This window comes from Coccinella septempunctata, chromosome 1 (assembly GCF_907165205.1).
Source record: "Coccinella septempunctata chromosome 1, icCocSept1.1, whole genome shotgun sequence".
NCBI lineage: Eukaryota > Metazoa > Arthropoda > Insecta > Coleoptera > Coccinellidae > Coccinella > Coccinella septempunctata.
In genome coordinates, this window is record NC_058189.1 from 8,182,389 (window position 1) to 8,198,976 (window position 16,588).

The window sequence follows — 16,588 nt, forward strand, 5'->3', positions numbered from 1 at the left end:
GTACAAATATTTTAACAACTTAACAACTTTTTCCCTTACCATTTTATCCGCATCGGCTCGGTTTGAGATACAGGCTGCTGAAAAACCATAAAAAATGTAGATTTTAGTTCTATCTCATAAACGCTTTTATCGAATGAAATGAATTTCGGAATAAAGCTTTTAATTTATATGATTAATCTTTTTCGAACACACGATATCACCCACTTCTTCCAGTTTTCTCATTTTGGCCATAACGTACCATAAAAATACCAAAAATTCACAGAACCCAACTCGTGAAATTAATTATCTAATGTCTGTGAAATTATAATCAATAAAGAAGTACTGCCCGGAGATATACTTTTTCAGAATTTCTTTATTGAATAAAAAGTATCTGTGAAATTTAAGAAATTAGGTATTTTGGCGTAATACAACTCTGTTTAAAAGATCCACAGATGTGTAGTGGCACTACGCATTATGAAAACTTAAAATGGCTATTTCTTTTTATCAGTGCCGAATCGGATAAAATGGTATAGGAAAAAAGTGTTTCCTTTGACCTCAAGAATCTACTGTTGAAATATATAAGTATTTTTTTCTCAATCAAGTACACTGCGCAAAAAAATTAACGCACATTATGGAAATCTCAAATTTATTCTACAACTGAAGGTGTTCTCAATGATAATTATTTTTATCAGAATTATGCATCCATATGTTATCCACTTTCAACGGTTTTCTTCAATACAGATGTTTTTTTCCCAGCAGGAATAAAAAAAGATGATATCGATTGAAATTTATTTTGGGAGGATTTTGCATCTCTTCACGCAGGAGCAAATCGTTGATTTCATTTTTAATTGATTTTGTTTCAGAGATTGGGAGTGAAAGCCCTAAAAGGTTTGTGAAAAAAGATGATATTAACAGATTTTGAATGTATTGGCTCCATTCTGAAATAAGTTGTTCTCGATCAATTCTAGTGATCAATAGTTTTACATTGGTTTGATTTTCTACACTCGATCGCTATGCAACGCGAAACACGCAATTTGACCCCAAGAGGAATATGCCCAAGCGGTAGTTTTGCGACAAGAAGGGTGGACATACACAAGAATTGCAGAAAGGTACGGAGTTTCCCATATAAGTGTGTTCAGAATGTTGCAGCGATTCAGGGAGACAGTTATGAATGTCCGAAGACCAGGACAGGGTAGACCACGGGTAACAACTGCCATTCAGAGAGTTTCTTCCTTGAGACAACGGTTTGCAACCGCTCGCCTCCTTCAAATTCAGCTTGAGCAAACTCATGAGGTGCAAATTAGCACTCAGACAATAAGTGTCGCGGCAAGAGGCCCAGCTCTTACCCCAGCCCATCGAAGGGCGCGTTTGGATTTTGCGAGAGAGCATATCCATTAGGAACATAGACATAGAGACATGGACTGTGCCTTCCCTTTATATCTATGCATGAAATACGGTCAAAAAAAGTGACAGAGAAAAAAACACGTCGGGAATGCAGTTGTCTCTTTCTAGAACCTTCATTTCATAGACATAGATGTCTATGCTTCAATTCGAAAGTCAACACAGACGATAATAATAATTATTTTCCTGTATGTCTAATTGTCTACAACTACATTGTCTACAGTACGTGATATTTGTGGGATTAGGATTACTGGGATTTGCGTGAATAGTGATATTGATATTTTTGCGAAACATGGTTCGTTCGTGCTTTTTGTGTAAGTGGAGAAATGATAAACTTCCTCGGAGATCCCTACACAGGTATGAGGTAATATTACTTCAATTAACGCCAGAACCATGGACATCGTATATCATTCTGAATGATTGATTAAATAAAATTTCTCAATGAATTATGTTACAGATTTCCATTGAATAAGAATTTCAGACAGAAATGGTTGGATATTTTGGGAAAGAGCAATGTGTCCATTGGAAAACACACATCATTATGTTCTATACACTTTGAGGAAGACTGTTTTCGTTATGGACTAATTTGTGGAACAAAAATATTGAAGGATGGTAGTTTGCCAACGCTATATTTACCAAATAGTAATTCAGAAAATTTAGCCATTGATTTTGATGAATTGAAACCACCTGAAACTATGATGGAAAATACTTGCAACATGCGACATCCAATATCAAAGGAAGTGAAGATGAAAGATTCAACTTCTGACTTGAATAATGCAGATAAGCTAGTGAACACTTCAACAGTAAAATCGTCCAAAAAACGGTGATTATTGATTAATTAGAAGTTAATCATGAAATGAACATAAACATAAAATGAAGTCATAAATTATATAATTTCAAATTGTTTCAGGCTCAGGATCTCAATTAATGAACAGTTTCAGAAAAAGGAAATTTTACGTTTGAAGAAGAAAATTTCTACATTACAACGTTCAGTCAAACGTCTACGTAATTCCAAATCCATAATGAAGTCACAATTAAAAGAATTGAAAAAGAATGCCAATAAGTCTGAAGCTAAGAACAAGTTGCATGTAAGTATGTTGCTTGGAAGGAAATATTTCAATATTTTGTATACACCAAAGGCAGGGTTTTCTCTGCTTAGGATTTTTCCCTGAGCTCTTGTATCATAGGCAAAACAGTATGGTACCCCGTTGCACCAACACAGCTTACTTCATTTTGTGTGTTTTTGTGTCCTATTATTATGTGAAAAAAACTTTTTTCTTCAGAATATTTTTAATAATTAAACATAGTGACCATCTTATGCTGACATATATTTATTTTCTCAAATTGATAATTTTCAAACTATTTGAAAAATGTTTGAATTTGAATAATTATTGTTCAAAAGAATCAACAAACCAAGGAATGAACTTCAATTGTCATTTCTTCAATTACAGGTATGAATTTGTTCATATTTAAGATGCTTAGTAAAAATGAAACCTTGATTACAGAGCAACAACTTTGAGTTTATTTTGTTGTTCCAAACAGAAATTCCACAACATTATATATATATATATATATATATATATATATATATATATATATATATATATATATATAAAAGAAAATTTCTCTTGAGAGAAAGGAATATTGAATTTTCTTTTATCCTGACTACTATCCCAATACTATGTTACATATTAAAAAACAAATAATGAATGATAGAATGAATTCGTGATTTAATTCTACCATAACCTAGTCGAACAACCTTTTAATTCATTTATACCTTCACGACTATTACTTCAATACAATTATATATAGATATATATTTTTATTTGTGATTACCTTTATTTGTAATAAAAAACATTTCAGAGCAATACCTTGTTAAGCATTATCACCTACTGTCAACTCATCCTAGTTTATATTTCTTTCAGTCCAAATTGTGTCCCATTCCTCAAGCCCTTTTCCAACAATTAACATCCTCGAAGAAAAGAGTTCCCACCTATCCCTTACCCCTAAGAATATTTGCATCAACAATTTCATATTTATCACCTAAGGCCTATGCTTATGTAAGGAGAGTTTTTCCAACTTTACCCCATGCTGCAACACTGAGGAAATGGCTGCATGAAATTGAATTGGAACCAGGTATTTGTGAGACATCTCTAAATATTATGAAGAAGAAATCTGTCAATGCCACAAATGTTGGAAAACAGCTTCTCTGCAATGTCACTGTGGATGATATGGCCATTAGGAAGCATGTTAGGTGGACCGGAAAATGCTTCAGAGGTTTTGTCACCTATCGAAGAACCAGTATACGACCACAACCAGAACAGTGTATCAGAGCAAAATATGCTATGGTAGTGATGGCTGTTTGTTTAAATGAAAACTGGAAAATTCCGATAGCATATCATTTTATAGACAGTCTGAGTGGCGATGATAGAGCCACTATAATCAAAGAGTGCATTGAGAAAATTCATAGCACTGGTATCACCACTATAGCATTGACCTTTGACGGTGGCTCGTCAAATATTAAAATGGCCGAAAAATTAGGTGGTAATATGTCTCACCACAATTTCGATCTGTGGTTTCCACACCCTATAACTAAAGACCCGATTTATATTTTATTAGATGCTTGCCATGCAATAAAACTGGTGAGGAATGCTATCAGTTTTTATAAAAAATTGTATGACAGTGATGGAAAAATAATTGAGTGGAATTATTTTAAAAAACTGGTAGCAGTGCAGCAGGAGTATGGATTGCATGCAGGAACCAAAACAAGGCATAGGCATATAAATTATCACAGAGAGATAATGAAAGTGAAACTTGCCACACAATTATTAAGCCGAAGCGTAAGTAGCGCGTTAAACTTCCTGAGAACATCGCAGAAACACGTTGAATTTGAAGGGTCTTTGGGAACTGAAAAGTTCACTTTAATCATGAATGATGTTTTTGATTTATTGAATTCACGACAAGCATATTGCAAAGTGAAAAGTAAGCAAGGTATAACACAAAAAAATTTTGAGGAGATCACAAATAAGGTTCTACAATATGAAGAATATATAAAAAATATTCAAATCGAAAGAACAAAAATATTAAATTCAAAACGCCGGTTAGGATTTTACGGCCTCATCGTGTCGATGAGAAGCTGTTTACAGATATTCAAAAAATACTGTACGGGTGAATGCCCTCCGTTGAAATATCTACTCACATACAAATTATCTCAGGACCATTTGGAGCTTTTTTTTTCTGGTATTCGATCACGTGGAGGTTATAACAATAATCCCACAGTAGAACAGTTTGAGGCAGCTCTAAAATGGATGCTGGTTTATGCAGATATTAAGGGAACTGATGCTGGAAATTGTGTGGAGCTAGATAATACTTGCCTTTTGAGAGCTACTACAAAAAAAACGAAAGATAACGTGTCATCTACTGCAGATAGTGTGTGTGTAAATGATGAAATAACTCATCAAAATATCATTCTATCAGAACATAACTACTGTTTGCCAAACTACTATAAAAACCACAAACATAAGAATTACGTAGAACAAGTCGTGGGCCATATAGCAGGTTTCATTGCCCGCAAAATATCAAAAATTTCAAAATGTGAGGAATGCAAAGCAATGTTAGTCGATGAAAAATGCAATTCTGCATTACAACAAAGGAAAGATTTGGGAAAATTAACTTCAGCCTCAGAAGTATTAATAAAAATTTGTAGCCTAGCTGAAAAAATACTGAGGAACGTCAATAATGTCTTCAAATTGAAAAATGCAAAAAAAACTTTAATGAAATTAACTATTGATAATATTCCACCATGTAGCCTATATCACGAAAACATTGATGAGCATGATGGAGGTGTCAAGCACCGCTTAAAGCTCATAAATTTAATATTAAATACTTTTTTCAATATAAGACTGCATCATGCATCTCTATCTGCATTTCCCGAAGAGGATAGAATAAGAGCAAGAAATACAAAAACAATTCTATTTTTGCACCAATAATTACCGTTGGTATTTTCAGCTTGAGAAATGTCATGTCATGGTGATTCATGTTAGTATTAGTAGTTTTATTTTCAACAAATTACATCAATCACAAATAATGCTCAAATTGAAAACATATTGAATTAAATGAATCATCTCCTTCCTAAGTCATTTATAGAATAGGGTTCCAATCTCATAAGGAAATCATGCACCTTACTTTTAAAGCATGAGAAAGACTTTTTCGTTACATCCCAAGCTTTTTGGGTAATACCACTTTTTGTTTCGAAATCTTGAATAAATCACTGTTTCCAAACAACACAGCATTTTTTCTTTGATGGATTTTAAAATTCTCATATCCGTAGTACTCGCCATTTTTTTAGTTGTCAACAAAGTTGATATTCTGAAAAAGAGTACGATCAAATCATTTTATAGTTTATTTAGGAAATCATGTAATGAAGAGATTATTAATTTTCAACCTTAGATAGATAACTAAATTAATGAGACGTTAAGTTTCAAGCAAGAAAGTGAGAACATATCAAATATTATTGTTTCATGATTTATTCTTTAAATACCTACCTGAATAGTGAATGCTATTCAGCAAATTTGCTGCTTACTAGAAGAACCGGTCACAGCCACAAGATGAAACCTCGGGTTTGCCATTTGTCAATAAATTCCTTTTTTCTTATTTTTATATAAATATGATTAGAGTATTCACTTCAAATACAATTTTCAACATTTTAAGTCACAAAAAAGAATATCATATCAAATTGTCAAAAGAATGACACAAATGAAGTAGACTCTTTTCTATGTTCACATCAAATCACAGATCTACAGAAGAGATAGTAATATCCCGACGAGTTGTTCTCTCTTTCTAATAAATAGCCAATTTCATGCTGGCATTGCTCAGTCCATGTCTCTATGTCTATGATTGGGAAGAGGCCGATTGGGAAAGAGTTCTCTTCACAGATGAGTCTAGATTCTGCCTCTACCATTGTGATCGACGTTCCCTTGTATACAGACGTCCACATGATACGCTCAGTGCAATTTCCTGAATACTAGTGGTTTCGGGGGAGGATCGATTATGGTATGGGGTCGAATATCTTTGACCGCTCGCACAGACCTAGTGGTCGTTGATATTGGATCTATGAATGCTGATAAGTATATAAGGATAATTCTTGAAGAGCATGTAGTGCCATTTGCACCATACATTGGTGAAAATTTCATTTTTATGGACGATAATGCCAGACCCCATCGTGCACGCATCGTTCAGGAGTACCTTGAAGAGGTTGAAGTCTCTCGAATGGAATGGCCAGCAAAAAGTCCAGATCTCAATCCGATTGAGCAGGTTTGGGATAACCTCAATAGAAGGCTGAGAAGTTCAGAAAATCATCCAGCTACTCTTAATGACTTAAGAATCCAACTCGGAGAAATCTGGCAAAGATTAGATCAGAACATTTTAAGATCACTCATTTTGAGTATGAACCGTCAGGTGGAAATACCAAGTATTAAATCACTTATCAGCATTTCAGTATTTTGAAAATTGTTCATTTCTCTTCTTTCACATAAGATTCGGTGTAATCCTAAATTTTTCTTCCATTTAATGTGTCTTGTTTCGTTCAAAATCTTCCCGGGAGAACATAAAAAATAAGTTATAAAGTCAATGCAGAGTTAACTTTCATCAAAATTGAAATTTTCAGAATGTGCATTAATTTTTTTGCGCAGTGTATATAGGTTGTTGCAGGGTGGATGGCCTATCAAACGTTTATTGAGAACTAATCACAAATTTGCATGATGTGGGATTTTCGACTGTATGAAGTTACTCCCTGAAATATTTTCAGACCCCTGCTTCCTGTTATAACTGTTATACATTATCTCCTATCTCCTCGAATCTATTGAAATAATAGATGGATGAGAGAAACCACTGATTTTTCCTTTAAAACGAAGGGACTGAGGTGAGTTATGCAACCTTAAATCTTATTTCTCACCCTTTCTCTGCGAGAGTCTGAAGACTATTTACTATGACGCATTACTGAAGATATAGGTCAGGTTATTTTGTTCCACAATTCAGAACATGGGATGAAATTCGTTATTTTGAAAGGAAATAAGAAAAAATTCTCATCGAGAAGGTGTATGGAATTTGATAGTAGAGACAAGTACATCTCAAGAGGATTATGATAATATTTGATACTAATAACTGAGGAACAATTTTGTCCACGACCATTGTATAATATTCATCTTTTTGTTTTAACATTATAACGGTCATAAATCGCTTGGACTTAATGAATCATTATTCTCCCCTAGACTTACATGTAAGGAAATGTAGCCTGCTAGAAGCAAGAAGAATATCCCTTAACGGAAATCTCCTACCCGGAAACTGGGTTGGAAATATGGGGATATTGAATCAACTGGATTCAAACCTCTTGTCAAAACCATCGGATGTTATGCCAATCATCTTCGATTTCGAAACGCCCTTTGAAACGGTCATAGCTGACCGTCCTAGTTTCGTAAATCGTTTGGACGAAAAGTCATCCATGGGGTTTAGTGATGGATCGAAACCAGAAAGGGCACCGACAATGGCGTATATGGACCTAAACTGAGGATCTCCAAAGCCCTGGGAAGTGAAGCCTCTATTTTACAGACCGAGACACTGGCTGTTTACGTATGCGCTCAGGAGTGTCTTAAAATAAACCTCATGTTGCGCATATCTACACTGCGCAAAAAAATTAACGCACATTCTGAAAATTTCAATTGTAATGAAAGTTAACTCTACATTGACTTTATAACTTAATTTTTATGTTTTCTCGGGAAGGTTTTGAGAAAACAAGACACATTATATGGAAGAAAAATTCAGGATTTCACCGAATCTTAGGTGAAAGAAGAGAAATTAACAAATTTCAAAATACTGAAATGCTGATAAGTGTTTTAATATTTGGTATTTCCACCCCTTGCGTTAATTACAGTTCGGCAACGACGGTTCATACTCAAAATGAGTGATCTTAAAATGTTCTGATCTAATCCTTTCCAGATTTCTCCGGGTTGGATTCCTAAGTCATTAATTAAATTAAGTAGCTGGATGATTTTCTGAACTTCTCAGCCTTCTATTGAGGTTGTCCCAAACCTACTCAATCGGATTGAGATCTGGACTTTTTGCTGGCCATTCCATTCGAGAGACTTCAACCTCTTCAAGGTACTCCTGAACGATGCGCGCACGATGGGGTCTGGCATTATCGTCCATAAAAATGAAATTTTCATCAATGTATGGGGCAAATGGTACTACATGCTCTTTAAGAATGTTCCTTATATACTTATCAGCATTCATAGCTCCATTATCAACGACCACTAGGTCTGTGCGAGCAGTCAAAGATATTCCACCCCATACCATAATCGATCCTCAACCGAAACCAGTAGTATTCAGGAAATTTCACTGAGCATATCTTTCATGTGGACGTCTGTATACAAGGGAACGTCGATCACAATGGTAGAGGCAGAATCTAGACTCATCTGTGAAGAGAACTCTTTCCCAATCGGCCTCTTCCCGATGGATATGCTCTCTCGCAAAATCCAAACGCGCCCTTCGATGGGCTGGGGTAAGAGCTGGGCCTCTTGTCGCGACACGAGGCCTTAAATCATATTCTCTGAGGCGATTTCTTATTGTCTGAGTGCTAATTTGCACCTCATGAGTTTGCTCAAGCTGAATTTGAAGGAGGCGAGCGGTTGCAAACCGTTGTCTCAACGAAGAAACTCTCAAGTAACGTTCTTGAATGGCAGTTGTTACACGTGGTCTACCCTGTCCTAGTCTTCGGACATTCATACCTGTCTCCCTGAATCGCTGTAACATTCTGGGCACACTTGTATGGGAAACTCCAAACCTTTCTGCAATTCTTGTGTATGTCCACCCTTCTTCTCGCAAAAATACCGCTTGGGCACATTCCTCTTGGGTCAAATTGCGTGTTTCGCGTTGCATATCGATCGAGTGTAGAAAATCAAACGAAAGAAAAACTATTGATCACTAGAATTGATCGAGAACAACTGATTTTAGAATGGAGCCAATACATTCAAAATCTGATAATATCATCTTTTTTTATTCCTGCTGGGAAAAAAACATCTGTATTGAAGAAAACCATTGAAAGAGGATAACATATGCATGCATAATTCTGATAAAAATAATTATCATTGAGAACACCTTCAGTTGTAGAATAAATTTGAGATTTCCATAATGTGCGTTAATTTTTTTGCGCAGTGTATAATACCACGGACAGCCAGGCCACGCTACAACAACTACAATTTGAAGAAAATGTACGGTAGTATTTCATTCGATCTGAAGAACCATCGACTTGAATAATTGATTTCGCTCGACTAAAAATAGGATGAAGTCCATAACGAGATGAAAGAATTAACATCCGATATTAATGTTCCCTCATCTCCCACTCTAAAACACTGATGAAAGCTCCTTTTATCCATCGTTCAGATGAGAATTGAAGGAGAACGGAAGTAATTAGATAATCACTCACAATGATGAAATAACGTAGGACTAGAAGCGGCAATGATTCCTGCACTAGGGATCATTGTTAACCCTTCCGAAGGATTGATGTGCTGAATTTTGAATGCCGCGTTTGATAAAGTCCCCTTAATTGCAGTAATCTTCGATGGTATTATAAATAGTATTTTATGGACTGAATCCATTAAATTTCATAATGAAGTTTGTTCGCTAAAAACTATATGGACGGCCTCAGTAGAATTATTTTCGAAAAGCCAGCTTCCCGCCGCTTGGAAAAGCGTGTTGATTATCTTGGAAAATTCCATTTAATTTCTGAAGAGTTAATGAAGAACTCGAAAGGATTCTGATCAAATGTTTAGTCGGTGAAAAAAATTGAGAGAGAGGAAATTAATTCCTTGAACCAATAAATGAATTGGGATGATACCTAATTGTTTTTGAATCACCTCTTTATTTTCTCAAGTGAAGATTAACGTTAATTATACAAGAAGATCAATTGCATTCTGGTAAACAAATTTTTCGTCTGTCAATTTGGCCAAGAATAATTTCATCGTCAGACGATCCGAAAGGTTTTTTGAAAAACAAAGTAATCCTCTGTAATGTTTCCCCATTTGTCATCTCGATTGAGGTAATCTATTTCAATTAAACCAGAGTGATATCGAGCAATTTTGAGTGGAATGCCTTGTGTCTTCTTCATCAGCGAGGTAATAACCACGAAGCTTGTACGAAAGAAAGGTTAGTTTCCTGTTTCCCTCTCCTTTGGAACCCCCTCTCTGCTACCACACCAGTGGAGATTTGCCTAGGTTTCTTCTCAAGTTGGAGGCAAGTAATTGCATTTTCACCTATTCAGTTGCTCAATATCCACAATAATAATCATCTGAAATTGGTCGCAAGCCCTTTGCGATCATTTACTGGTGCAATAACGAAGTGCATAGTCCACAGAAATTTTTCCTACTAAAGCCACGTCTCAGTTCATTTATTCATTACAAAAGGCAGAACCAACATTCCATGATTTACAATATTGAACAATTATGCTGGTACAAAAATCAAAAAATATTTAAATCCAGTAAAACAAGCAAAAAAAAGATCAGGAAACAGTTGACAACTCCAAATAGCCTCAAAATATCTTTTATGATCTAAACTAGACATCTTAAATAGATAAATTTATGATGCGTTCGATAGGATTGTTCATGGCATAGTTAGTAGAGATTTATTCGATATTAAAGAGATCTATTATGTCTAAGGAATACCTTTTTCGAATTAAGTTTTATCTCAAGCCTGTTTGCAACAGCCTAGAATTCTCTGGAGAATTCTCTACAAAATTCTCGCAAGAAAACGGCAGATATTATTTTGTATGCAACTGAACAGAGAAATCTGCCGAAAGTGCGTATGAAACGGTATACCTATAATTCACGGCGCATGAATTTTCGAGTAAATTCTCTAGAGAATTCTCCGCTGTTGCAAACGGGCTTTAGATAGTAAGTATTTACAATCAATTGAGTTATTTATAAACAAACATTATTTCAAAATTATTCCTTCTTATAGTTAGTGTACTCAGTGATAGACTTGTGTAAAAGGCTATAATTTATTGAGTTCTTGCAAACACCCATTTTCTAAGCCACCCATCGTGAGAATTATCGTTGAACGCGTTCAATAATGCTTTTATGAACTAGAAACTGATGAATATTCCAATATACTTCGGACGTTCGTGAAGCAAACAATTTTTAAGGCCGAAATATTATTAAAATCTGTGTTTTCTCCTAATTAATCCTAGCATCCTCAAAGCTTTCTGAGTTATAATGAAGATATGGGTGTATTCCCAGATCTTAAACAATTAGGGTTGAGCTCAGTTTGACATTATTTAATATATAATAGTACTGAATGGGAGACTTAATTCTGTAGAATCTCATTATACTGCATCTGGCTATTGAAATCTTGGAATATAGATACAAGGAATGGAAAATAAACATTTGTTGCTGTCCAAAAACTGGAATGAAATATTTTCTTAGTGTCGCCAATCACAATTGAGATAGTTGAATCTGACATCATTGTCACGTCATTTTTCCGTACAAAAAGGTAGGAGATATATAAATTTATTTATTTTATCCCATTTGGTCGTTTAAAGACGACAATATTCAACCCATGGTAACAAGGGTAAGTTGACGTTTATCCGCTGAGTTTTAATTGACTAGTGAAATAAAATATTGTCCACTCACTCTCTGGAAATTATTCTTTCCATACAAAATGCAGGTAAGACTCATTTTAAAGTAAATTTATTACAACATCATCAAAAATTCTATTCTTCTTCAGTCATGTCCTTCATTAGAGTAGAAATTACAATTATGAAGATTTTCAAAATGAAGTTGAAAACCTGCAGCTACTTTAAAAGAAGACGCTCAGTCGTTATAGCTCATGTGTTTGTGGAATTCTCAGGCTCTGCTGGAATATCCACTTCTGCATCAGAAACTCCGGTTTTAGTCACCCCACCAAGTATATGTTCAGAAATATTGATTTTGTTCTGAAATGAAAACTCAATATATTCTTCTGCAACAGAACTTGAGCGCCATCCACCATGTCTCTTCAAAACTGTCAAATCTGCCCCAGAATTTGCGAGTAGGGTTGCAGAAGATCGCCTGAAACTGTGCCCTGTATATTGTTCAGCATCAGAAAGACCCAAGTACTTTGCAATTGTATCGGGCATTTTAAAAAATGAGTTCACACCTACAGGCTGGACAGCTGGACATTTCGTTTTTATAATTTAGAAATAGTCGCTTGTGATCAACTTTGTTTGGCCTCAAGTTCTTATACTTGCGGAATATATCAAGTGCAGCAACCTTAATTCTACCATTGACCACAGTGAAAACTCTTTTCTTATAGGTTTTTGTATCAGGAATCTGAATAACCAATACGTTGCCCCGATCTTCCACATCATCTACGGTCATATTCACCAGCTCGCCAATTCTACACCCTCCAGCAACACCCATAATAAAAACTACCTTTATCAATAAATATTGCTCATCAGGAGCGGCATCTAAAAAATATTCTAACTCCTCTCTTGTGCATACTTTCGACTTCTTTGCTACGTATCCTCTGGAATGCTGCTTCAAAAAGGCGGTGACTTGGTAAAATCTGCCGATGTCTATTTTTTCTTTCAGAGCCAACATTTTTTGAGTTGCGAATAGTAGGACCATAAAGACAACGACTTAACTTTCTTGAACCTTTCGGAAATATAAGCCAAAATGATTTTTTCGTTGACACCTTTGGCTTTCTTATTATTTCTCCGGGTACAAAATGCTGTATATTCCTTTTCGTACAAAGTTTTTGATTATTTGATTTCAATGAAATAACTGCTTCTGCTGCCTCATTTGCTTCCTCTATAATGCTCTCGGGAACTACAACCTCGTCGTTACCGCTCAACATTTTTCGAAACACGTATCAAGAAACTCATTGAATTGAATTTTGAAACATTGGATTTATTCAAATTCATTTACGGCCGTTTTCAATAAACCTATCTATCCATCGTTTCACTTACGGACGATTGGTTACCATTGGTAACCATTCTAAAATGTATATACAGATAGATCATAAAAACGAAATCACATGCATTTTCTATCTTCAGTAACTGGAACAATGGATAGATAGGATTATTGAAAACGACCGTTAATAAACCATGAGTGCGATCGCAATAGAATTTATATTTCTCTCCCCAACGAAGTTCCTCGAATTTTCATATGAAAATGCACATTCTTTAATGAATTTTTGTAGATATAAAAACAAATAATCATTTAGGCAATGCATAATTCCCATGTTTGCTCCTGAAATTCTCATGAAAAACGCACAAAGAACAGAATTTCCATATGCATTCAATGTTTTTTAAATGGAATTTGCCGGCTTTTTGCCACTACTAGCTCTATATCCCTTTGTTAGTTGCGGGCGATACATTATTCCATAGTTTGAATATGGGAGGACTCATCCAGGTTAGATTTGTATATCTGTGGTCTTCCAAAACGTTTCCATTTTGAACAGAGAATCTCACTACAACAGGAGACTTATAAGTGAAATAATTCACATAAAAAAATTGACCCAGTCAACTTCAAATGGCACACACAATATCTGAGTTCTGATGAAAGGAAACAGCTGATTCGAATATTTTTCGGTTTTTTTCTTTGGAAATACTTCAGAAATATCGTTTATCAACAAGAAAATTCAAAATGTACGCTAAAGACTCTTTTTTGATTAAGTTTTGTCTCAAATTAGTAACTGTGTCGGAAAACAGATGGCGCTGATGCTTGTTTTCCGAGTGGGGCTATCTATTTTATCTGTGCATGAGTCTATGTGTGATCGACCATCTATGGTAGTAGCGGCCTTTGCGTGGGTCAAGCTAAGCCACCAACAGAATAAAAAAGGGCGGCATAGGTACTTCTTTTTCTGAACTTGTAGGACTGCAGTATCAGAAATAAAGATCGTAAACGCTGAATTTTTATGACAACACCAAGAATGATCGCAAATTTCAATCATAGTTCGACCTAATCAATCTGATCCTGTTATCAAAGGAAAAAAGAAGCAACAGATGAGAATCTTAGTTGCATTACTCACATGCTGCGTGAACACTCATCTGAAGAATATTTGAGTCTTATTTGCAATATTCGATAAATAGAAATTGAACATAGAATTACATTTTCTGCATTTTCATTTATCAATTTCATTCATCCTATATTTAAACTTTTGGCTTCAGGAATGTTAATGAAATAATATTTCTTGGTTGTCTGTAGGACACGTGAGCTGTTTGAACTTGTGAATTTCACCCGCTTCCAATTACAGTTCACACCATTCAATAAACTGAATGGTTTCTCCATTGTCCCATTCAGAATACTCAATTATAAACTTGTAAAGTAAATTTTTGGTATTTTATCATTCATAATTATGTGGGTAAAGCAAAGCATAGAAGCTTAATAACGAAGTTCATTGAATTAGTGAAACCAACAATATAACAGTGTATTATTAAATGAGGTGTGTTTTTTTCTGTTGAAAATCCATCTCATCCATGTATCTCATGGTGTGATTTGTTGATGTACACGTGAGACACTAGAATCTTCAAATAATTGAATTAATTTTATGAATAGGTAGGTACACAGATTACAGAGTAGGGGTTACAGGGTTACAGGGTTACAGAGTAGGGTAGGTACACGTTACTTTATGTTGTATGGAGAAGTAGCGTTTATTCCCTGAACTACAAAACCAACGCCAGAATAACATGCTCTCCTCCATATTTTATGAGAGTAATTTCGCCCTACCCCTTCTAGCTTCCATAATTTGATGGACGTCTCTTTATGAGCAGTAAGGTACCTTGGAACATAGATACATATCTGTGTTGCAACGTCATTACATATATTGACCTGAAATATATTTCGAATTTCACCACTCCAGACCGAATGAATTCTTGGAATGTGAGTTTTGTGTTCATTTCCTCAATTTGTAACTGTCACAGTAATTGTCCTAAGGAAGCTACAACATTACTCAGGGAGCATCTGACTTCATGGAACTGTATTTGAATTTCAAATGACGGAAACAAATTTTATTCATAATTGACATATACTAGTCATCATTCTCTGCCCTTGGTCTTTTTTGACTTATGAAAATGGAAATACACTCCTTCACAAAAAATCCGCACAAACAGAATGTTCACCGAATTCATTTCAAAATAACTTTAAAAGGTGGGCAGCTATTTTGATAATTTTGTTGCATCTCATCTAGTTTATCATCTGATGTCGAGTCTGCAGGAATTTCAATCGAGTTTGTTGGTATACAGGGTAGAACTGAAAGTTGAAATTTCCTCTAAATTTCTGAAAAAACTGTGAAGGTAATTAGTGACGCAATGATGGGCTTTGAATGAGTTTTTGAAGCCTGATCTTCTCTTAACATTTTCCTGTTTAATTCACGTCAACAGCTCTTTCCTGAAATGAAATACGATTTTTAAAAAGAAACTATGCAATTTATAACATTAACGATAACACATCAAGAGTAAAGAGATAAAATAATGAAAAAATCACTTGCTAAATGCAATTTTGAATTCCCCTGAACTGTAACTGACACGATAAATTACATAATCATTAATCAAAACGTTGTAATGCAACAGGATAACCTTCTTCTTTGATCAAAAAGTAGTGTTGTTATTAATGTCTAAATGTTATAAATTGCAGAGTTCTCTTTGAGAAATCGTATTTCCTTTCAGGAAAAAGCTTTTGACGTGAATTAAATAGGAAAATGTTAAGAGAAGATCAGGCTTCAAAAAGTCATTGCGTCACTACTTACTTCCACAGAATGTCCAGAAATTTGAAGGAAATTGCAACATTCAGTTCTACCCTGTATACATCAATATTTTTATCCTTCTCATTTTCCAACATTAACTGTATATTGTCATTGTAAATGTTGAAAACTGGTTGCTGATGTACTTTTCTGGAAAGTTATTCCAAAGACATAAGGTTAAAAGTAGAAGCAGGATTATTTGTGTTGGATTCCTACTAGTAGATTTTTACAATGCATGATTTACACTTATTGTTTGTTTTTTTTTTTTCATTCATTCCCTGAGGAAGTTTGCCCACATAGTGAACGAAACTTCGGATAAAGATTATCTGTTGTTTTATTTAAGTCGTAATTCCGTTCCAACAAAGATATTTTGAAAACATCTCAAACGAAGGGATTTTTCTCGCCTGATTAATTTCGCTCGAAATATTTCATATAAATT

General features: G+C 34.9%; 1 protein-coding gene and 1 pseudogene across 1 annotated transcript; one reads left to right on the forward strand and one right to left on the reverse strand.

The window, feature by feature from the left end:
- The first annotated feature begins 1,563 nt into the window (after positions 1–1,563).
- Positions 1,564–2,954, forward strand: LOC123315481 (THAP domain-containing protein 1-like). The gene is made up of 3 exons (XM_044901187.1): positions 1,564–1,737; positions 1,838–2,203; positions 2,291–2,954. The coding sequence occupies exons 1-3, from the start codon at positions 1,673–1,675 to the stop codon at positions 2,550–2,552; spliced, it is 693 nt and encodes a 230-aa protein (XP_044757122.1). The 5' UTR covers positions 1,564–1,672; the 3' UTR covers positions 2,553–2,954.
- A 9,591-nt stretch (positions 2,955–12,545) lies between these two features.
- On the reverse strand, positions 12,546–13,263 carry LOC123322570 (annotated as a pseudogene).
- Positions 13,264–16,588: the final 3,325 nt, after the last annotated feature.